The 24,328-nt window shown below is 44.4% G+C and overlaps 1 protein-coding gene across 1 annotated transcript in view; it reads right to left on the bottom strand.

Moving 5' to 3' along the window:
• The window catches only part of SLC25A38 (solute carrier family 25 member 38), a 268,806-nt gene that overhangs the window by 136,615 nt on the left and 107,863 nt on the right, over positions 1-24,328 (bottom strand). Inside the window, exons 3-5 of the mRNA XM_085601115.1 lie at positions 22,918-22,999; positions 14,473-14,652; positions 14,147-14,315 (exon numbers count right to left, since the gene is read on the bottom strand). Of these exons, the coding sequence (XP_085457241.1) occupies positions 14,147-14,315; positions 14,473-14,652; positions 22,918-22,999 (431 nt within the window). The remainder of the gene's footprint in view (positions 1-14,146; positions 14,316-14,472; positions 14,653-22,917; positions 23,000-24,328) is intronic.

The raw sequence follows: 24,328 nt of genomic DNA, 5'->3' as shown, positions 1-24,328 counted from the left end.
AAGAGGCAAGAGAAGTGTAGAAAGGCAAGAGAGGTGCAGAAACAGGCAAAAGGGGTGCAGAAAGAGATAACAGGTGGGTTGACTGAGGCAAGAGGGGTGCAGAAAGAGGCAAGAGGGGTGCAGAAAGAGGCAAGAGGGGTGCAGAAAGAGGCAAGAGGGGTGCAGAAAGAGGCAAGAGGGGTGCAGAAAGAGGCAAGAGGGGTGCAGAAAGAGGCAAGAGGGGTGCAGAAAGAGGCAAGAGGGGTGCAGAAAGAAGCAACAGAGGTCCAGAAAGAGGCAAGAGGGGTGCAGAAAGAGGCAATGAAGTGCAGAAAGAAGCAACAGAGTTGCAGAAAGAGGCAAGAGAAGTGCGGAAAGAGGCAAGAGGTGCAGCAACAGGCAGGAGAGGTGCAGAAAGAGGGAACAGGGGTGCAGAAAGAGGCAAGAGGGGTACAGGAAGAAGTAAGTGAGGTGCAGAAAGAGGCAACAGAGGATTGCTAAGTTCTCATAGCAGGCCACGTTCCCTTTGCCCACCACTCTGCAAACGTGCCTCCTGGCGTGCTCTTGGATGGGGATTGAAGTCCCCTTCACTTGTGGGGGTCCTTAGGGGCCAACTAGCCTACCTGATACCTCCAGTGAGCTCCATACAGTGGGATTCCTGAGAGGTGGTCCATGGCCACGCCCCCTTTCTCCACCACTCTGCTAACACGCCTCCTGGCACGCTCTGGGGTGGGTGATGAAGTCTCCTTGCTTCTTGAGGGTCCCTGGGGACCAACTAGCCCTCCTGTTACCCCAATAAGCCCCACCCAAGTGGATTGCTGAGAGGTACTCAGAGGCCATGCCCCCTTTTTACACCACTCTGCAAACGCGCCTCCTGGCATGCTCTGGGTTGGGGATGAAGTCCCCTTGCCTCCTGAGGGTCCCCGGGGGCCAACTATCCCACCAGGTACCTCCAGTAAGCCCCACACTGCTGGATTGCTGAGAGTGGTCCGAGGCCACGCCTCCTTCTTACACCACTCTGCAAACGCGCCTCCTGGCGCACTGCTGCTCAGGGGATGAAGTCCACTTTACTCCCGAGGTCCTCAGCAGAACCAGCGCATCGACCAGGTTCCGGGAGTAAAATGGGTACATTGCATCAGAACCAGGTATTTGCTTCCAGAGATTGACGCATCAAACAGCGCATCGCCGCTGCTGCAGCTTGCGAAGATCAGAGCATCCCCTCTACTGTGTGGCGAAATCCGACGCATTGCTCATTGCCTCTTTACTCCAGTACCTGTCTTCGCTACTGACGCTTTGTCTTCACTGCGCTGAGAAGATCGAAGCATCTCCTTGTTTGCAACCAGGAAAGGTATTTTGTTCACCGTGGCCTGAATGGGTCCTGTAGCTTGCAGGCGCTCCATCGCGGTCGGCCTGAAGTTTGACTTTGCCCCGGTCCAGCGCGACCTGAAGTAACCTTTTTAGCACTACTTGCTTCTAAGCACTTTACTGCATTTATTCCTTTAAAATTGAATCTCTCAACTTCCATACATTTGGAGTTTTGTCATTTTGGTCTTGTTTTGTCTATAATATAATAAACTATTTTTATAAACCTCTGTGGAGTCTTTTTGTGGTATATTCATTGTGTTACTGTGTGTGTTGAACAAATACTTCACACATTGCCTCTTTAGATAAGCCTGACTGCTCAGTGCCAAGATAGCCGAGGGTGTGCACAAGTTATCTTTTAGTGTGTATCTAGCTTACCCTGAAAAAAGCGGTGGTTCCTTCTTCGCTTGGGTGCATACCACAGCCAACCAGGAATCTCATTTAGAACATCCCCGTTCAGCTTATGACAGCAGCCGCTCTTCCAGCTAGCAACAGATGAGACAGAGCTCCTCAGTGCCCAGAGGTATTGCCCTGGTCTGGCCCGAAGATAATGAGATGACCAGCTGAGTGTCATCAGCAAAAGGAGACTAGGGTAATGCAAAAAGATTGCACAAGGTAGGCTAGAGGGCAGACATGGATTTTGTGACTCTGATTTTGGAAGGTATAGCAAGTATAGAAATATTACGCCTTCCTGAACAGCAATGGACTCATGACCACTGTTATGACACCAGATGCAAAATCATTTCTATTTTAATGCATGCCAGGGTCTTGTGGAAGGCCATTTTGATTATTTCAGTACATTCATACAGTCACTAGAGGGTAGATGTCCATATTGTCTGATTTCAGGAGCCATGCAGCCAAATGCAATGACCAAGGACTCAGGTGCTGGATTTGGTCCTGAAGTCTGGTCAAAAGATCAAGTCTGCATGACAATTATTTGTGGTGCAACAGAGACGGTTGAAGATGGTCAGGATTAAGTGCCCCTGGATGAAGTGTCTCCAATATTTCAGGCACTAATGGTTGGGAAGTCTCCAATGCAATGTGTGATTTTGCTGATCCTCTTGTCCGAACATTCTGGAATGTTAAAATGACATCTGTTGGGATACTCTAGTAGGAGAAAGAGAAGTTGGAGTTTAAGAGGAGTCTGATGAACATTTATAAGGAAATTGAGACAGAGCAAAAGTGAGAGCTCTTTTTTAAGGTGAGAAGCTAATTCAAAGGAGATGTAGAAGTAGGAGAGGAGGGTGTCCACTTTCTCAAACGAGACATAGACATTGCCTTCGAGATCTTTTTCACTGAAGAAAGATACAGAGTCTCTAGAGGTATTTGAAATGGATCTTCAAATGGGTTTATTGGTCTTATTGTGCAATGGGGCCGGGGTTGGATCTGCTACCCTTCAAGAGAACTAGTGGTTTCTTCTCGCCTCCTCTTACTAGAAGAGGAGTGTGTCAGAGAAATGTGTCCAAATTGAATTGAAGGAGAACAAGACCATCCTGATGATGATGACAATTTAATGTTTGATCTTTTTTACATCAATGGAGAATGCAGCAGCATTGCTTCATGTCTCCCCGATGAGGACTATGTCTGCAGTGATCTAGGTCTCTTCAATGTCAACTGTGGTAGTGTTGCTGTTGATCTTTGCTCAGTGGTAGCAATCTCGTCAACGTCGATCTGACATGAGAAGTAGCTGTTGATGGTAAAGAAGAACACTTAGGGTCTGAATTATATCTTGGAAGACGGGTTATTCCGTCACAATGGTGGTGGATATCCCGTCCGCTGAATTATAAATCCCATTATATCGTATCGGATATATATTTTGGCAGATGGGATATCGGTCACTGTTGTTACGGAGTAACCCTTCCGCCAAGATCAGCCCTTTAGTCATTAATCTTGAATATATTTCAACATCTAGGATTTAGAATGTCTTGGGTGCCTGCGATAAGTCACCAGCGAGCCATCCTTTGACGGTAAACAGGTAGGGTTGAGCTGTTCAACAGCATAGGTCTCGACATCAATGCATCAATGTCCTGTATCTGCAATTTGATATTTTTTTTTTTTAGATATCCCTCCGTGGGAGTCTTTCTCAGTTGGAGGCAGGTTGAGAGGCCCATCTTCAAGCGTCTTCTTCTTTCTTCGTCCGCCTTCCTGTCTTGCATCAAGACTCGAAGTCTGGTGCTTTCCTGGTTTCAAGTGTTTTTAGACACTTGCATCCAATTGTCACACTGACAGAATGAGAGTGCACATAGACATTGTGGGCATCTGATGCCGCTTCTTCCTTCCACATGAAGGACACTTGGTATAGAGATCGACTTCTGACTAAAAATAATAGAGAGGGTCCGGTAAAAAAACTGTCCACCGAACAGCAGACGTAAAAAGACACTGAGGGAAACTGTTAAAAATAATTACCTGACAGAAAATGGATATAGATTTAGGAGGTATAATGTAAGTCTATCAGGCTGCATTGTCACCTTCATAACTACAATGTTTAAAGAGGTCTTACATGACAGATGAACAACTTAGTATAGCGTAGACATTCTGTGGCAACATTATGGAAATTAGGGAGAAAAATTACATCTCTGGAAGAGTTCCATTGTCTATGATTAAACAAACTAATGGATAAAACCATTCTACAATGTAAGCCATGGAAGAATGGCTATGCAGAAAGGTGTTTTGGGGTCCGCGCAGGCAAAGGGTAATTATTCAAGCATTTATGTCTCTCAATAAAGATCCTTCAATGGAGCATCAATTTGTGGCCAAGAGGAAGAAAGGCAGGAAGGGGAAAAGTTAGTGTACCCAATAAGTATCAGAGTGGTCCATATGGTGCAGGTGGGCCTGAACTCCTCTCAGTATCATCCAGTTGTAAGCATGCTCAGACCAATGAACTTGTGTAGGAGAGTGGCATCGACTGCATAGTTGCCCCCAAATTTTTCGCTGATGTTTTGACTGTTTTATGACTCTAGCCAGGCTGTGGCCCTGCTATACAGGACCCCAGCCTATCTGCTTCCTCTGTTAAACGATGTGAGTACCCTAGGTACAACCCAATTGGATGCTGAGGATGCCCTGACAGTCCCTTGTAGATGGTACCCTAGGTACCCAGGGCATGGGTCCCCCAGTAGGCCTAGCAGGGCTGCAGCACTTATTGTGCCACCCTGGGACAGCCATACAAACTGACACCACCAGACCACTACTGTAGTCTGGGTAAGGTGGTGCTAGCACCCCTTACAGGGATATAGGTACCCTATATCCCACCCCATTACAACACATATACTCTCATTGGTCACCCATATGGCAGGCCTTGGTAATCCTACAAGGCAGGGTGCTGAGGTATGTGTGAGGGGGGACCCCTACGTGAGTAGGGCCTCTCTGCAACCTTCGTAAAATCATTGCTGGGTTGTTTGTAGTGTAGCCATACCATATACTCTTAACCGCATTATAAGTCTATCGCGATAACGCGATAACTTGAGAATGGCTACACAGAACCATATCGTGTTTGGTGTCAAACATGTAGGAATCCTACCCCCAGTCCAGCCATGGGCATGAGGGTACGATTCCCCCCTGCTAGAGGGGCGATATGGGAAAAGCGGTAGAATTTAGACACCAATTTAAAAGTGCACAAGCAGTACAAAATGGCTACTACCCGCCACCTACACGACCCTGGCTGGCTGTTGCTGGGAAAAATCCCAGCCTCGCCAGCTGGACAATAGGGCTCCTGTGGCAGGGAGGTGCTAGCATCTCCCCAGACAGGATAATGTGGATTGGAACAGGGTGGGTGCACCAAATGTCCTTTCAGAGTTGCACGTAGGCAGCTAAAGCGCCTGCATTCTGCATACACCGCTTGGAACTGGTTCAGGGGCATCCTGCCCCTTGCCCAGGCGGGAAACACACAAAGGGGAGAGGGTGTAGCCACCCATTCCCGCCTCACCACTCATTGGTGGACACTACTCTGGATACTCCCCTAATCTGGGGGATAAAGGTGAATAACGTGGCCCCAGAGCCTCAGATTAATCTTGAACTTTACAGTCTTGACCTTCGACTTGCTGCTGCCCAGCTGACGGAGGAAATCTCCCTTGGGATAAAGGAGTTATCCCCCTGCTTGGCAGGCACCTGAAACACTGCAAGTGACCCGGTTGGAACCTCGCTGCTCCTACGGACTTCGACGACTTCCAGCACCCTTGAGGTGGGTTTCCTAAGCATCCCAGCGGCCAGTGAGTGTGCTCAGCGAACCTGAGTACCGTGGACCGCGTGGGTGCCGAGATTCCCAATACCCCAGGACACCGGCCACCTCTTGCGTAGCACACGACCCTGACCAGTGGGGAAGTTGTGCTTTGGCCCATTATTGAGCCAACCACCAAGCAGCATTTGTGCCAAAGACCAGCGCCCTAGCCCCCTCCGGTGGCCCGTGGGCTCCCTTTTACGCACTCCATTTTGCTGCCTTCCGCGGTCCCTTGTCTCTCGACTTGTGGGCCCTAGCGGAGGACAATCTCGACAACTAAGAGTTCCCCTGGTTGCTCCAGGCCTGCTCTACAGTCTCTCCAAAGGAGACCTCTCACAGACCTCGTGGGTCTGCACCAGTAGCTGATTTGTTCATCTTGCGTGGGTTGCGGTTGCCAAGGCTTAGTGGATCCAATCCGGACACTAACACCGCAGCGACCCTCATCCGACGTGGGACAGTCGCCCTCTAGAAGCTGGCCTTCCTTGAAGCCTCCCGGAGCCCGTGGCTGCAGATCCAAGCTACACCTCTTTCCACTTGAAGCACCCGACATTGAACGGCTCTTTGCTTTGAGCTCCCTGGTCACTGTGCCGTGACCCAGACTCTGTCCCCTCTGCTTTCAGGTTCTTCTCTACAACTTCAATCTTCACGGCATCAGACGCTTTTGGCTAGCAGCACTTTTGAAAATTTTCCCATTGAAAATCAGCCCGCGACCCGACATCGAAAACAACCTATGCACCCGGCTTCCCTGGGGCAGGTAACAGTGGTACCTCGGTACTCTCGTGGTAGTGGGCTCCTCAAAAGCTTAAGTCTAAAGTTTTAACTTTGTACTCCTGCTAGAAGTGACTTTAATCTGTGGAAATAAAACCGCGACATTCTCCATAGGCTTTAATAGAGATCCCGATAGCAGCTATTTCCACTGCACGTGCCTCCCGTGGGTCCCCTTCCTCATAACCTGGGGTGGATTCTTAAGGGGCCAGCGATCCTAAATGCCCTAGGCATGGTCTGTAGAATTGTCGTGGTTCTTATACCACTTTTTTGATATATGGTTTGGTCCCCCCCGGGGCCCTGTGATTCCTGTGCTATTTATTGTGTTTATAAATGCTTGTTTGAATTGTAACTTTGCCACTAGCCTCATAAAGAGACTGTGGGATTCTGTCTAGAATAAATACATATATTTTATATATATACCTGTGTGGGCTACTCTTTCATTTGGTTATTCAAGAGGTTTTCTATGGTAAAACAATAAGCTTAACACTCCTTCAAGACTTAGCCTGAAGGCTGCTCTCCACAGCTACCACTAGGATAGCTTTCTTTAAAGGTTGTCTTAAACCTATCATCAATAAAAGTCGAATTGGACTGGTGCAAGGTGTCCCCTATAACTGGGAGACAGCATATGCCAGGCCAACTTCTCACAACGTGCATATACTAAATTACGATTGTAGGTAGCTAGTCACCTAAGATGAGGTGCAATATAATAAATGTCAATGTCTCTTTAAAAACTATGGTAGCTTATATAAATGAACTACCAAAAAAGGAAGAATGATGACATTTTATTAGGGTTAATTCGGCGTTGTAATGTGCTGTAAGTGTTCTTAAAATTCAACACTAGACTGGTCTTAGAAAGTGACCTGTTGGGGATGGGAAGTGTCCTTCGAAGAACTTTGATACCAAAAATCTAATCTTCTGATTACTGACTATAGTTAGATGTATTATGAAAGATTGAAAGAGTTTTTAATTTATTTATTTTGTTTTTCATTTGTATTCAGTCCCAACAATAGGGGGGAAAGAACATGCACCTATAAACAAAAATACAGTAGCCGGAGTACACACAAGATCTACATGGAGTCAGTGAAACAGATGCAGCATGCATATGAAAAGTTACCATAGCCGAGTACATCATTCTCTTCCCAGTCAACAGTTTTAGAAGACCCTTGTCAGGATCTCATTGCTTACAAATAGTTGGGGAGAGTAAGGTCCTCAACACAGGTGTATTTACTCTTGTGGGTGGGAGCCTGTCTGCAAATCGTACTGAGTGTTGTCCTGGACAGCTGAGTGGCGGGTGCGCCCACCATCAGAGTCGTGATGTTCTAACCCGCTCCGTCAAGGGCAAATGCCTGTGTGTGGGAGCGACCAAACTATGTAACAGATCAGCTCACACTTTAGTCATCCTCCATCTTTTCATCTGTGTGCACTGCTCTCATTCCCTGTTCCTTCACCAACGTCATTTCCTGCACGTCTTTCAACCATGCGTGCAATGAGGGTCTCATGAAAGATTGTCAGGGTTAACCCCGTATTGCAGTGTACTGGTTGTTTGGACTGACTCTGGGTCAAACTGTGCCAAATCAATCACTATAGCCTATTATGGGGGAACAATTAACCTATTATCGATAGTACGTATAATGTAATTGCAAGGCAAAGTAACAGACTGAATAGGAATGTGTAGTTCCAGTCAAACCAAATGAATTGAATAAGGATGCCGCAAGTATTTATTATTTAAGTGGTTTGATAAAGAATGCAGGTATGTTGCCTCATGATTAAGTTGACAAGAGGGGCCTGGGTAGCATAGTACACAGATTCAGGTGTATTTTATATGTGATTAGTTTAAAGTTGCCTAGACTATAGACTAGTTTCCCTTTTGGGGTAGTTTAGGCATCCATGGTGGAGGGAAAGGAAAGGAAAACTGGAAGCGAGTACACATCTGAGCATCAACCACATATTGCGGCAGTGGAATTCGAATGAGTGAAGACGATGAAATAGCGTGGTTTCCCCAGAAATGGATGAATAGGAAGTACAGATCGAATCCTATGAGCAGGCACCAGCTTGGAATGGTGTTTGGCACAACTATGTGGATGGACAAGTGTGATGTTAACAATATTGACAGATGAATTAAGAGTAATGAAATGTTATCAATACTGTGATACTAATTGGTATGAAAAGTGCATGTAATAAAGTGTTACGCTGGACAAGATATGAGAGGTAAGATATAGTCCATATGTGATTATATCTCCTTACTTGGAGTAGGCAAAAGAGGACATGGAGCATACCATGTTTCAATTTGAATGAAGGCAGCCAATATACTGAGTCGTATTCTAAAAGACAAAATAAGAATGATAGGGAGTATAGTTTCTGCCATCTATTAGAATAAGAATGTGATCTGGTAGTGATATTTTTTTTTAATTCATGAAAATATTCTGAAGGAGGAATCGGTTAGGAGACTGTATTACAGGCATAAATAGACCAGCAAGTAGAAATTGTGGTAGACAGTTCTCAATATATTGCCTCCTGTACAAAATAATGACCAAAATAATTGTATTTCAGTAGTTTTTTCAATATCATTATCAATGCAAATTGTTAAATATGTAAATTAAGCACTGTTGTATCACTTAAAAACTTCTCTAAGACAAAACAATAAATGATGAAGATTATAAAAATGGCTAGTTATGTTTGATTCATTTATAAGGATCAAACAGTAACATTTAGTCCGTAAGAAAATGGTTGAGTTCTTTGTCCTGATTATTATCCATCTCCACTAACCTCAATTTAATATTCCATTTTGTTTCGCTCTTGTATATCTATAACAATCTATCACCACTTTGGAATGTGATTTACCCACAGTTACTCAATGAAAACCGATTTTGATCTGCTACACATTTCCATGTGTATCACTGTAGCGCTTAACTAAAGGGTAAGTTACATATAACCTTAATGTCTTCCTGTATACGTTCCTTAAGGGGGAAGTAGAATACTACCCACATAGATCTTTTTGCACTGACACACCAATATGTACATCACATACTTTTTGTTGCAATTAATCAAGTCACTGATCTTGTTTTGGTATTTTTTAGTGCATTTGAACTCATTAATTTTGTCTAGAGCAAATCTAAAGATATTGCAATTACTACATTTACAAAAGTAATATGGTGATTATTTAGCCAAGCATGGAATTGTAATTATTGTTATTGGGGTTTAGAAATCTGTATGACAGATTCGGCCGTGGATTGTTTTTCCTCTTTAGTGGATTAAACGTGGCTGGTCTGTCCAAAATTTGTTTATGGTAGGATCTATTCTTAGTACATACTAGTGTTTGTGTAAGGTTCGGAAAACATTCAAGCAGTATTTAATACATGGTGTGATAATGAGTATACGATTCTCCTGTTCCCTTCTGTATGTATGGTTGGAAAGAAGTGAAGTTTTTTCTGTCTTGATTTTAATTTGAGAACTTTCTAAAACTATTCTGGGGTAACTTCTTGCTAAGAAGAATTGCTTTGCTATTTTAAATTCTTGTGGGTATATTCGATCCTCACTATAATTCCTTCTGATTCGTGTTATTTCCACTAATGGGATGGATACAATTTGTGATTTGGGAAGTGAGCTCTGTCTGCATGAAGGATAGCTTTGCATGGAAAATAGCGTATAGTCAAGAAATTCAATAGAGCGATCGCTGTAGCCTGTGGTAAAAGTAATACAATGTATTCATTCTTATTACACCTCTGATAGACTTCTATTGTCTATAATATGCCGAAAGGTGCTCCAGGGTCCGTTCAGGCAGCGATGAATTATTCAAGCATTTATAACTTCAATGAAAATTCCTAAAATACAGAACCAGGACGACAGATACATAACCTGTGTTGGAAACCGGGCAACCGGGTTAGCAGTCACCAGGTTCCCAGCACAGTGGTAGCTTGGCTCGAGCGGTTGGGGGTCAGGCACCGTGTTAAGCGTACGTCGCACCCTCACAATAACCTTGCGTTCATCCGTTCCAAAAACGACACTACACCGTAAAAATTATGGAAGTCAAGTTGAAAATGTATATGTCTTTATCTTATTTTCTCTTAGTTGCAGGCTTCACATCATAAATACAATACAATAGGATTTTCCTTCAAAAGAGCAGGTCAAATAAACAATGCTACTTCGGAATTTCAACAAATAGGTTCAGGTCATCATTAAGCAAAGAATAAATAGATGGGCAATAAATACAGACGGCAAATAAATACTGTCAGACAATAAATACAGTGCAAGAATAAATTAGTGGAAGACAATAAATAAAGCACCCTCAATAAATAAGGTAAAACAATCAATGACAATTACAGATCAGATCATTTTCATGAGGTCACTTGGTCTTACTTTGCCCATACACAGCTTATGGTCATTTGGATGGCATGGGGGTGTCCCACCTAGATTGGTCAAGGCTGGGGCCTTTACTGAGATCAGCCCGAAAGGTGCTACCTCTGCTTCCTGATCCAGCAAGGAAGCTGTTGATACGTGGCCTGATTCTATCGAGGCTCGATTATGGGAATGCGCTGTTTCTCGGTGCTCCTGAAGCGACCTTCAAAACCCTCCAACAGGTGCAAAACGCAGCTGCGAGAGTCCTTATGGATGTTCCCAGAAGGCAGTCTGCTGCTCCGGCCCTCAAAGCGCTTCACTGGCTCCCCGTGAAGGAGCGGGTGAAATTTAAAGCGCTATGTACAGCCCACAAAATTTTACATGGCAAAGGCCCCCCCATCCTTGCTAACATGGCCCGTCCTTACAAACCCCCACGTCTGCTGCGCTCGGACCAAAAACACCTTTTGCAGTTAGCGAGAGTAAGAAGAGCTCGTTCTGGGGGCAGGCGTTTCTCTGTGCAAGTGGCCTCTCTTTGGAACTCTCTGCCCCTCAAGATTCGCTCAGAGCCCAAGATCCTACCATTCAGGAAACTTCTTAAGACCCACTTGTTTCCATAGTAGTGATTAGCTGAGTCTCTCCTTCGGGTCTGTTGCGCCGGGATGCCCCCGGGTAAGCTGAGCGCATTATAAATTTCATATTAAGCTGAGGCAGAACAAGGTTAACCTAAAGATCTGGCCCTCCAAACTACACAGCCCTTTATGGAGGTCACTGTACCAGTCTCAGTTCACCCCTGGCACTCCCAGGCTGGTCCTAACACCCCTCTAACCCCTACGATGGTCTTTAGGGCTCCACGGGGCCTCAGACGCCCCCTCTACCACTTACTGTCCCTTCTTCGACGATCGGCTCCGCTCGGCGCCGTGTCGACGTCGTGAGGCGGCTCTGGCTCGATGTCGCTGGGCGGCCTCGACTCGATGTCGCTGGGCGGTCTCGACTCGATGTCGCTGGGCGGTCTCGACTCGATGTCGCTGGGCGGTCTCGACTCGATGTCGCTGGGCGGTCTCGACTCGATGTCGCTGGGCGGTCTCAACGTCGCCCTCCGGCGTCGCAGGGACACGGCCTCCCCGCTTCCGGGTGTCTTCGGAGTGCGATCTCCACTCCCGACCTCCGGCGCGCTTCACCTCAGTTTCCGGCGACTCCGATGGGCGGACTTCACTCCCCCGTCGACGCCTCACCTCGACCTCAGGTGACTCCTTACTCGACCTCCGGCGCCTCTCCACGACCTCCGTCGGCGCCCTCACTCGACCTCCGGTGCCTCTCCACGACCTCCGTCGGCGCCCTCACTCGACCTCTGACGGCTCCGGGTACGACGTCTGCTTTCTGTCAGCGCCGCTTCTCTACCTCAGGCCCCAGGTCTCCAGGCTTCTCGACGTCGGGACTCCCGGAGGACACCACTGAACAGGTCAGGAACTTGCTGTTCTTCCTCTTTAAGGGCTGTTCCAAATGTTCAGATCCTTAAGATGGTTCTTCTGGTCTTGGTCCCACACAGGGCTGTAGGCTGGGCTTGGTCAGTAGGGACTAGCATCAAGGGTGGGTTTCTGGACCCCACTCCAAGCACTGGTTTCCACCCCTGCTGCCTTACTCCGACCTCCTATCTCTGTCCTCTCTCCTCTCCAGTCAGATGCCAACTGCCACTCTGAGATGGCCTCCCAACATTCTAAACTGTCTCCCACTATCACAGGATTCTAGAATGTTCCAGGAGGTTCTAGAAACCTCCAGTGAGTTCTGGTTATGTCACAGGTGACAATGTGTGGCCACCATTTTGTGTCTCAGGCCCTCAGACAGAAGTTCCAGGGGTAGGGAAAATGGCTCCCTGACCGTGCATCAACACTATAAAGTCTGGTGGTTCCCAAAAAGGAAAAAATTATAACAGGGTTTGAGGCAGAAGTGGGACAAAATAAATAATGATGAGGAGGGACCACCCAAAGGGCTGACAGGTCTAACAACCTGGTATTTTTAATTCTGATATCTAGCCAGTACAATCAACAAGAGTACAGGCTACCCCCTCCGACCTCCTTAGCTTCAGCATTTTGGAACATCAGAATTGCTGTCAAGTTTAACTCCTACCTTATTAGAGCTATACATATTTCTATTGGTGAGTAAATGTTTTTCCTGAATACAACACTAGGTCTTTATAACTTTTCATGTAGTTACCAAGCATTTACCAAACAAAACTACCAAAAATAATAGTTACTCATGCACCCAAATTATTGGTATACGCATAAAGGTGCTGGTGTTTTGGATTGTACTCATCACAACTATGTCCTGTTCATATTGCTTCTGGATTTTCACTTCCTATGTTCTGTCTTGCACTTCTTTTTTAAATGAAATTTAGGGTTCTTAGAGTTAAATACATCACTTCCTAAATTATTGGTGCCCCAATACATCTTTTTCAATCTGATACGATCTTTGTCAATCTCATATGCTTAATTAATGTAGGACTATGATGTGGATTATGGCATTGTAACATCAGTCATTTAAAACATAAGGCAATATAATTTCTGTTAAAACGCCTTTTGGACTACATAAAAACAAGCCAAATATTCACCAAGACACTGTCACAAAATTCCACTCTCACTACTGAAAGCAGACAATTATTCATCATTGAGGTTCGCCAGAATCCCCACATTGAGACCAATCAGAATTGTTGTTTTCCCCTCTGTTGCGAATGCCAGTATTCTACTACTCGCACCAGAGAATTGTTTTACCATTGTGCCCGTCTGTAATAGTCGGCCAAACTGACACACAACTGTGTTCTTATAAATACAATTATCCGTACCAGTGGTACGCACTCATAAATGTCAGCAGGTACAGCTCTGACTAGTGCCTGACCAAAGGCGCACTGTGACTTCTTTTCTATGCTATTATCAGATGACGGCCCAAAACATCTTATGAAAATTGACTTCTTAAAATGTTGAGTCCTGCTAAATTTTTCCTATAATTCTCCTTAATGTTTTGGCACTGTAAGCTTTTTCCTCATATTACCTTATAAATAGAGGACATTGTTCTGACACTTCACTGCTGCCTTATTTCTATGTCACCAACTTTATAAAAAAAATACTTAATTTGATATTTGTTTGCCATTCATGCTTCTTTTTTTCTCTGCCTTTCTTTATGGGACTTCTACTCCCCTCCGCCCACAAACAAGCAGTGTTGTGTAATTCTTTGGAAAAAGTTTCAGTGCCAGTAAATACCCTTTTTGTCACCAAACAGGCTGACAAAAATGTTGTTAGATTGTGTTGCTTTGTCTACTTTGCTCTCTACCGGTTACTGTCCATCACAACCAGCACCAAGTCAAATCTTCTCCTAAGCTCTAAATTGTGACAATGCAAGGATCCTCAAAAAGACGCCAGAACTGGCTGTGTGCAATTATGTGGGTCTTACTAGTACCATGTCAACCCTTATCTGCTTGCAACATTGCATTTTGCCCACCTTCTGGCAGAATTCGTTTGGTCTGAGTGTAGAACATCAAATAGATCCCTGAGAAAGGGGCGTCACGAAGAAGTGTGGCGGTTAGGCCACTGAAGAGCCCACGGGTTCCTTCAGTCCGATAGATGTTGTGCAGTGCCCCAAATACACTTCTGTAGCTGAACTTCCCACTCTAAAAACGGAAAACATAGAATAAGGAATATGATTCAAATGGTGACATTCCCATTTACAACTGAGATAGTCATCAAACGGCACAGTATATACCAGATATCTGAAACGAAACTAATAAAATGCGCTTCCAACAGGAAACTAACATTTTATCACCTCACCTCATAACGAGTCTTCACCACGGTAATGGGCAGTAAGCAGATGCCTGCAATGGCACGAGAGGTAGTACCAAGCAGAATGGATTCCATGGCTGTTGGGTCCTGGCCAAGCAGGAAGTGTTGCTTCATTGAGTACAAAGTGCTGAAGTAAAGTCCCACACCAGGGATGCACCGGATGAAGGACTTGAAAAAAGGGATGCGGGAGGTCAGGGGAGGAGGAGAGTTAGGGAAACAAACCCAGAACAACATGTTATAGTTCAGTGGACAACTGCAGGCCTTCATACAATCAGAAGAGTTCAACTGTGGCAGTCACGTTTCAGTGATAAATTCTGTGTGGCATTATGAGGCACAATTTTTGAAATCTGTATTAAGGCAATAATCAAGTGGGTTGTAAGCAAGAATACCTAGTACACAAATAACCACCTACTAGAACATGCATGTAGCTCTTCATCCAAATAATACATCTACAAATTCTCTGCAGAATATACCTATGGATTCTCTGAGCTGGTTCCTCTTGAAACGTGAAAGCCCATCTCTTGACATTATGGAGTTGGGGTGCCTGGTGGAATTCTCTGACATTTGGAAGTGTTTTCCCTTCTACCAAAGATGGAGACATGTACTTATAGATAAGTACATTTTCTTCATCAACACTCTATCTTTCATAAAATCACATGCTTGAATAACAATAACCATAAAAGCACAGGTATAATAAGCAAAAGCAAAAAGAGGTAACAAGGCTCTGCAGAACTACTATCAGGACCACAGGGCAGTAATGCGTTGTGAAAGTGCATGCCCATGAGCGGCTTGTTGCCTTGCATGTCAACAATTAGACAGTTAAGAGTGCAGGTATCTCCACCAGGCTAGAACAAGACTCTGAGGACTGTCTGAGGGATTGTTCTAAAGAAGAGTCCTTCTTTCATATCCCATGGGAATACCCCAATCAGCAGTATTGGGAAGGAAGCAGTAAATGCATGAATGACTAGAGTAACGCTGTCCCACATTGAATGTTCAGCAAAACAATGCATACTTAACATCTGGGTGGAAGAAAATATTTCAAAGTACAGGACGATATAGATGGTCCTTGGGTGGGGAGTGGCAACAAGAACTCGGGCTAGGGAGCAGCTGGTCCTAGCTGCCTGGATAGAAGTTATGGACTGGCGCATGTTGCCGGAATGTCTGATTTATGAAGGCAGAGGTTGCTCTCAGAAATGGAAGATCTGGAAGCATGGTAATCATACAGAGGGCTGCTTTAGACAAGTGAGTATTCAGTATATATCTGATAAACAAGGTGAAGGGAGGGGCAGTGTAGAAAGGTGAGGAACTGGATAAATGGAAATGTACAGCTCATTATAGGCTCTGATGGGTCTACTGTCCTTGTTTCGCTATGTCACTGATTATGTGGGGTCTTGTTACTTGTTAAAAACAATTAAAACAATTTTTTTTAAAGAATGAAAGGGCACATTCAGCCAAGATGTAGATGGTGATCATTTCTCTGTGGTGTCTCAGGTGACTTGGAAATTGATTAGTGTGACTGAGCTGGATGGTACCCAAAACCAAGCAGTCTGATGTAATTTGGCACAAGGCTTGAGAAAAATGTTCACAATTCCTACCACCCCTCTATTGGCGGGAAACAGCCTTTACAACAAAGGTTTTATCATGCAAAGACTTTACCAAGACACCTTGACCACGCAATACCAATGCAATGCCATTACCAGTCATGCTTTTACAAAACGTGATATATCAACTCCACACTCCCTTATTGTCCAAAGGAAGTTGAGCACACACAGGTTTCCCAGAGAAGCTGCTCTTTATTTTTGGCCATTGGCATGACGAGTTTCGTCTTTAATGACTTCCTCAGATGCCACCAAACAAACAATCCTTTCTCCAGCCCACATTTTAAAGCTAGATGCCCCTCTGCGATTGGCTGAGGCACCGCCGACAGATTTGCAAGGGGGATGTCCCGAACTCAGCAAACCAAGCCCGTAGGGAGCAGGCACCTAAACGTAAGTACTGTCCCAAGTGGGCGGTGTCTGCTCCTTCCCCATGCCTGCCTGGATCTTGCTGTGGGTGGCGAGCGGCTCTTCGGGACCCTCACCCGACCGCTTGAATCCCATTTTCAGCCCGCAGGCACCACTTAAGTAGAAGCCCCCAGATAAGTCACAGTCCAAAAGCAATGTTGACCAGGCAATTATACAGGGATGCGGTGGTACAAAGTTTCCCTAAACGTTTTTAGAGTTCCAAACATTGCCACACACACCGCCGAACTGCTTTAGGGATGGGTACTCAAAGATGCTCGTGGTCGCACCCAAACATCAACCTAACACTCCCTTATTGTCCAAAGGAAGTAGAGCACACAAGTTTCCCAAAGAAGCTGCTCATTATTTTTGGCCATTGGCATGACGTGTTTTGTCTTAATGACTTCCTCAGATGCCGCCAAACAAACAATAATATCTCCAGCCCACATTTTAAAGCTAGATGCCCCTCTGCGATTGGCTGAGGCACTGCCGACAGATTTGCAAGGTGGATGTCCGGAACTCGGCAAACCATATATATATGTGTGTCTCTGTGTGTGTGTGTTTAATTTACCTTCTATACACTTACCTTGTTACCTTGTGTTGTAAAGGCACGCATAGTAAAGGCATATTCTTGGTAAAGGCATGTGGTGGTAAAGGCATAATCAAAAAGGCATGCGTTCTTCATCGTACACCCCTATTGGCATGGGTGAGAGGTGGACAGGCAACCAGATAGGTTAGGGAAATAGATCATGGTTTGAGGACTAGCTGGAAAAATAGAAGGAGCCTCAACCTGTTCGCTAAGAACGCCCTTCTTTCTGTAGCTCTGTACAATACTAGTAAAATGTGAATGAAGTCTAGAAATTGGGTCAAAAATTGCCATTTGCGATGCACATATGATGGTTTCCTGTTGGGCGGGAATCTTTGCTTATGATGCATGATGACAAGTGACTGTCGCATTGTTACCTTTAATAGCTTATAGGGCTTCACCAACATGTTTGCCGAAGAGCTGCTGTCCATCAAAAGGCACACTAAGAAATTTATAGCAGCAGCCTCCAAATGGAAGGATGTGCTTCTCAGACGAAGACAATGGCATAAAATTGCTTCTGTTGACATATGCCTGAAACTGTTGTTGCAAACGTTTAATGAACCATCAATTGAAGCAGAGGAGCCTATTTCTCCCGTGTAGAGCAAAGCCCAAGCCTGTACTGCGTAATCAGAAGGCCATTTATCCAGAGAGTAGGAAATGTCATGGCTGTCATAGCATGCTATAATAATGCCACTCGCACTGGAAATCTTCATAGCCATTGATAAGAACTCTCCTATCCTCTTGCACTTAGTATCAAGGTGAGTACCAGTACTACCTTAGGGTAGCAACTCAAATTATCTATTCTGTTTTGACCTAATAAAGTAAAATGTGGATTGGGGAATGCATAGACTTGTTCTTCTTCTCAAGCCTGATGACTGAGGTATTTCTTGTTGCTGTTTCCTCATACAGACAAGACCTTCTTACTACAGATAATCAAGCACGTATAGCTTTGATGGGCCGTAGAGATTTGTCCTTAAATTAAAGAGGAATGAAGATATTGACTATGACGATCATCAGTTTTAATTTTGAGATGCCCCATTGATATGCAAAAACAGGTTAAGTCAGAAGGCAAGCCTCTTGGATCAGGATCTGGATGACCATCCATCACAGTTGTCATACTCAGGAGCTGCATCAGCATTATGGACACTATCATAATCACCATCACTCTTGTTTTTGTCAACATGATTTTGATATGTACTACCCCAATCAGTGTCTTAATTGATGGCGGTGCTTTCTCTTCTTCAGAGGTGAGGAATATATGTTTTGCTTGAGTCTCAGCTTATGGCAATTCCACATGTTTATGTTGTGGTGCACTGTAATGAGAAAGTGACTGTGGCACCAACGGCAAAGACTGCCGTGGTGCTGGACTGTTTGGCAGAGATCTAGTAGGTTGTGAAACCTGCTGGGGCAGCAAGGGGTATGGTGCTATGAGCTGCATATAGCAATCTGCTGCAGGCAGGCAGTTGCAGAAGATCTGCATGATATATTTCAGACAGTCTAAGTTGTCAGTTGGAATTTGGATATGAGAAACCAGCAGAAATCCAACTTGATCGTTGTGGTGTAATGACCACTCAGAGTATTAAATGAAGCAGGATTTAGAACAAGAACAAGCACACTTGACCAGGTCCTTGGGCTCCTGTATATAGCATGGACGTACACTAAACTGAGCGGAGTGAGGGGGGGTGGTCACCTACATTTAGCATTTATCCATCTAAAAGCTGCTTTTGACCTTGTCCCAAGGGGGTCAATCGAGGACCTCCTTGGGAAGCCAAGGTGTACCAGACGAGCTTTTGGTGCAGATAGTTAAACTGCATCAAGGTAATTACACCAGGATTCGATGGGGCCCGGAGGCGAACTTACAGATGCTTTACCTATTAAAAGGGGAGTATGACAGGGATGCATGTTGGCACCGACTATTTTCTTTATATGTTACCAATGTTGTGCAACATCTGCATCAGGGCAAACTTGACTCCCCAAAACTAGGCGTGCTATTTGCAGATGATACCATTCTGCTATCACAGACTGCAAATGAGCTGCAAAGTCTATTGGACAGCTTTAGCAATTACTGCAATATAAAGGGCCTTGAAATCAACTCTAGCAAATCAAAGAATAGTCCTTCAGAAAATGTATCACTATTGATAATAAATATCTGGAATGCGCAACCAACTTTAGTTATCTTGGCATCACAATAGACGCAAAATTGCCACAGAAACTGCAAATCCAGAAATCCAAAGTTATTTGGGGGCAGAATTCAATGGCCATTATAAAAAATTCAAGGCAGCAATGCCAGCACTGGAAGTTTATAAATATAGGACTCAATCAGAAGCTTTTTATGGGTGGAATTGGGAGAGGGGGCAACCTTGGTACACTTACCGTAGACAAAAATAAATTTGTAAGTACGTTGCTTCATTTGCAAAACAAAGTACACCAATGATACCCGTGTACTTCTAGCTTAGTGTTAGAAGAATAGAACATCAACTGTATTGAGACCACTACTACTTTGGGTTCATTTATGGGTCACGCAGGAACTTATTTACTATAAAGAAGGACTAAAAGAACGTTTGGATCTTAATGGCTATGTCACTTCCCTTGGTTTCGTCATTTCAAGCCCTGGTTGAACAAATTCGGGCTGAGCAGATTTAGGGATGCTCTTAATTTATTAACAGTTAATTCTAAGATGTTCTTGAAACAAACCTATTAGGAATATGTTCTAAACATGAACTTTCGGTTTGGTATCCTACAGATTAAATCGCATATGACTAGATGGACACCTGGAACTACCGCTGAGGGGAGGCTTATTGCCCATTATGCACTTTAAATGCTGAGGAAAATCTTGCACGTTATTCTCTTGTCGAGCTTACGTCTTCTCGATAAGGAAGTGGATTAAACCTATGTGTCATAACATGGGGACTAGAAAATACACGAAGCCCTAAGAATGTTACCTTCAGATACATCTCTGAACTGTTTCAGTATTTTAGAACATTTTTAAACTTGTTGTTTCACTTTTGGGTTACGCTTGGGAATTGGCATGAGATTGTCTGTCTGGCTCGCCATCTGATGCGCCAACTAAATTACATGTACCTTCACGAGGCATTATCCTCAGTAGGTAGATCGATTTGTACACTGCATGCCAACGAATATGCATTGACTCAAAGCTGCCGCTTGATGTTACCTTTTGTTTTTCCTCTTCTGTTCCCTCCAGGTCAGTTCATATACTGATTGTCTAAAGGTATACGATATACCATTTATAGCTGGGGTAAGGTACAGCATTACAGAACAACTGTACTTCTGCCTGGCCTACCCTTGAGTAGTCTAGCTTTCACATTTTCATGGTCCTGAAGAATTGCAATGATCACTTCTGACACTATTGGCAAAAAACATGTTGACCTACACTTGATTTTAGAGCCAGCGTGGACCATTATATCCACCTTTGGCCACCACCTATTTTTATCGTACCAGAGTGATCCACACAATAAAAATTAATCGTTTGGATTAACTCTAGTTATTTTTAGATTCAGCACTCACCAGTCTACTAACAGCACCTTCACAGCACCTCACACTTCACATCAGCATCATCAAAAGAACTCTGGCAAAGAGCCCTCCTGCGGGACCCATTGGGCATTGCAGCGTAGGCCCAACGAGGAGCTGCCTGATGATGAAGCATGACACCTCTTGGGATGTGAAGCATGACACCTCTTAGGACAGTGATACTCAAAGTACGGCCCGGGGGCCACATGCGGCCCTCCTGACCTTTGCATGCGGCCCCTGGGCGGCAGCAGCAGCACTGGGCTGCTGTTTTCTCAACTCAGCACTAACATGGAAAAAAATGTTAAAAATACAGCAAGAACTTATTTAAAGGTTAATAGCAGTTAGGGAAAGGAATTAGCTAGGCCCTTAACTTTAGGAAAACCTTCATTTTTAAAGATAGCTACCAGATATACATGCTTTGCTTCCCCTACACCTACTTTACACCCCTGGCTGGCCTCAGCGTGGCCTTCAGTCACACCATACACCAAACTTTGCAGCCCCCGGGAAAATGTTTGTGAGTACCAATGCCTTAAGATGTGTGAGGGCCCTTGCTACTGATGGATCAGATCCTCTGACTTGATATATCAGGCACTTCCGACCTCTCCTTTTCTTTAGGAACTGCATACCTCTGAATGTACCTGTACAACTGGGGGCAAGTAGGCAGTACCTCCTTTTGTATACTTAACTGTTTCAATACTATAACATGGCCAGAATCCCCAGTAGTAGTCTCGAAGTAGGTGGGTGACTTAGGCGGGCAGCATAGGAGGGAGATGATTGGCAGGTCTCATTGAAGAGGAGTGTGGTCTTGCTTGGTAAATGAGACATGGTACAGTACTAGGTGCACTCTAATTTGAGTGGGAGTGACTGCAACAATTGGGGTTGATGATAGTGGCCTGTGGTTTGCTTCTGTTCCAGTCCCCAGTGTCTGGATAAGCGTAGGGGGGTAGCAACCGTGATGAGTGGTGTAAGTAACTGGATCAGATGCATTTCTGAACGGTAGGTGTATTGGGCACTAGGCACGTACAATGGGCTTTATTCCTTAAATATGACTTTTATTAAGGGACAATTTGTTGCTTAAAAGTAGAGCTAAATATACAGAGCATTTGTCTCACACCAACAGTACATTTGTCATCCCTAAATCATGCTCTATTTATATTGACTTCTTTAGCTCTTCAAGCCAGGTAGTGTAAATGTTAAAATTGACATGCTGTGCTCTGTCTGCCTGCCTTGCTTACCTTACTTCAATGCCACAGAGCTGCCAACTCATTATTCATCACACAAATCTACCTTCAACCAGTCACTCATGATTCCAGTGAAAGATAACTGGCCCTTTGCAGCACATGGCAGAAACACTGGTAAAAAGAACACTGGGTACTGGGGGTACATCGCTAGATATAATACTGTTCAAAACCCAGAAAGGATTAGAGTATCCTTTTCAAAGCTAGATAATGAATCTACTCTCATATCTACAGCAAGAACCGCTCAATCCTTTCATATATTTGCTTTAGGCTCAGCTGAAGAACCACCACATAAGAGCTAGCAGCAGCTTATACAGCAGCTCATTCACAAGCACAATTCCCCACCAACACATAGGCAAGAAAGTCGGCAGCCGTGCAGCAAGTGGTTCGATGAGACCGCAAGCCACACATGGTTCAAGAGATGACATGGGCCAAGCGGATAGTCAGAAGATCACATCCTCACTGCAATATACCCCGTACACACAGCCCAAACACATATCAACCACATACAGGATTAGGAACAGGTCTAAAGAATAGCCCCCGCTCCCATCCACTTGTGAAATGCTACATTTACTCCCAACTAAGGTTACTCAATGGGCCGCGTCATGTCCACAGGAATCCTCCAGACAGCCCCGCCCAGTGATGAATACATAACTAGTGACAAGCTCAGCATGAAAGGGCTAAAACACCATGTAATTTGCGAATGCATCATATAGAAATTACATACTACATCACATAAGTCACAGATGCAGTTTAGCTCAAGAGGCAATACCAAAAAAAGAGGGGGAGAGCAACTAAAAGAAAATAAATCCTAAAAGGAGTAGCAAAGAATAAATATGGCACCAATTATATGGAGCACACAGGGGACTAGAAAGCAATGTGAAAGTGCAGGCAGAGCGATGTAGACAGTCTGGGGAGAGACGTTACAGGTAATGGATAAATAAACTGATAACAGTGGACACAAAAACAACCCAGTGCTGGCACCTGTCCTCTTGCAGGTTCATTTGTAAACTGATGTACAAACACATTTTCAAGCCACAGAAATTGTGAAGTAACAAGAAGCCAACACAGCTTTACTTACAGGTGAGGCTCCCTTCCAGAGTCCCAAAAAGCTCTCCGTACGAACCACTTTGAGAAACAAGGCCACCATCCCAAGCTTGCTGCTGTAGAGAAACAGGGAAAAGGCAGACAGTGACACAGTTACAATTACTAACTGGAGTAGTAGCATTACCAGTAAGCAGACAATAAGCAGAATGCAAAAAAAACACCCTACCCATGTCCAATCAGTGCACCACACATAGGAGCAGGCACCTTCTAATTGAGGAGAAACAAGGATGACTGCAATTCAAATGTAATTCTATGATGTCAACTGTTCTAATAAGAACAAACATTCCAAGGATCTCTGATGGGACAGAGCTCTCAGTGGCGGCGCCTGATGTCAGAGGTGATAACGTTAGGCACCTTCCACTGACCACTAGATCAGTTGTAATTCAGCATTAAGTATGATTTTATCATGTCAGTTGCTATTGACCTGCTATGAGGATGAAGGAATAAACTTTGCACGTTGAATATAATCTTGGTTTAAGAAATACTAGATTGCACAGGAAACCGAAGAAATCCTGAACCAGAAGGAGTACCAAAATCAGAGTTTAGTGCTGCTCAGTGGCTCAAAGCTGATTCTAACCGTGTGGATGCATCCACAAGAATGAATTGCCCTGAGGCAGCTTACCACAGCGTATAAAAGGAAGGCACATGCCTCACTTTTAAAGAGCAATGCAAGAGTACCTTTCAGTCCTTAGTAAAATAAGGGAGCTCTTGGTTTGCCATCGAGCGGTTATCTCAGATTTGCCACATTACGTGGGATATTATGACAATCACTTTAGTTCTTTACTTGGCTTGGTGCAAGCCTGCTTTTAGTGGAGCTCACATGCATTGCTTGAATGTTTGAGCCAGCGGAGTCACTTGTTTCAGGATTCACTTGGTTCAATTCCTGAAAAGATTTCCAAATGTGTTCTGCGGTTTGCAGCTTTGAATACTGCAGTTCCCTGTCTTTCGTGGATATTTTCAGAGAGGAGGAAACCAGCTAAATCAGCATGGAGCATATTAAGCCATATTATTCCAGCCTGCTAACCAGAAGCAGAGATGGCTTTCAAAATTAAAAGACTAAACGTAGAGTGCAAATGGTGCTTAGAGCACGCTTTGAACAAAGGTTGTACTTAGAAGGAAGGCCTATTTGGACTCTTTAAGGGTATGAGGTCACTTAGTTTCCCTCTAAATGAAAAGTTACTTACCTGTACACTTTTTCACAGTTTTGCTTTTTACAATACAAGCAATTTTTGGAAACATGAAAAATTCTGATAGGTTTTCTGCAGGTTATATAGTGTCAATATTGATAAATTATTTCTTTAAAAATGAACAAAATACACCACTTAAATAAAAAGCACTACACAAACGAGGATATGAAAATGGAAGCGAAAAACAGGGCAGGGTAG

Source organism: Triturus cristatus, chromosome 4_2, assembly GCF_964204655.1.
Source record: "Triturus cristatus chromosome 4_2, aTriCri1.1, whole genome shotgun sequence".
NCBI lineage: Eukaryota > Metazoa > Chordata > Amphibia > Caudata > Salamandridae > Triturus > Triturus cristatus.
Note: the sequence above shows the minus strand (reverse complement) of the source record. Positions and strands in the feature narration are given on the sequence as shown.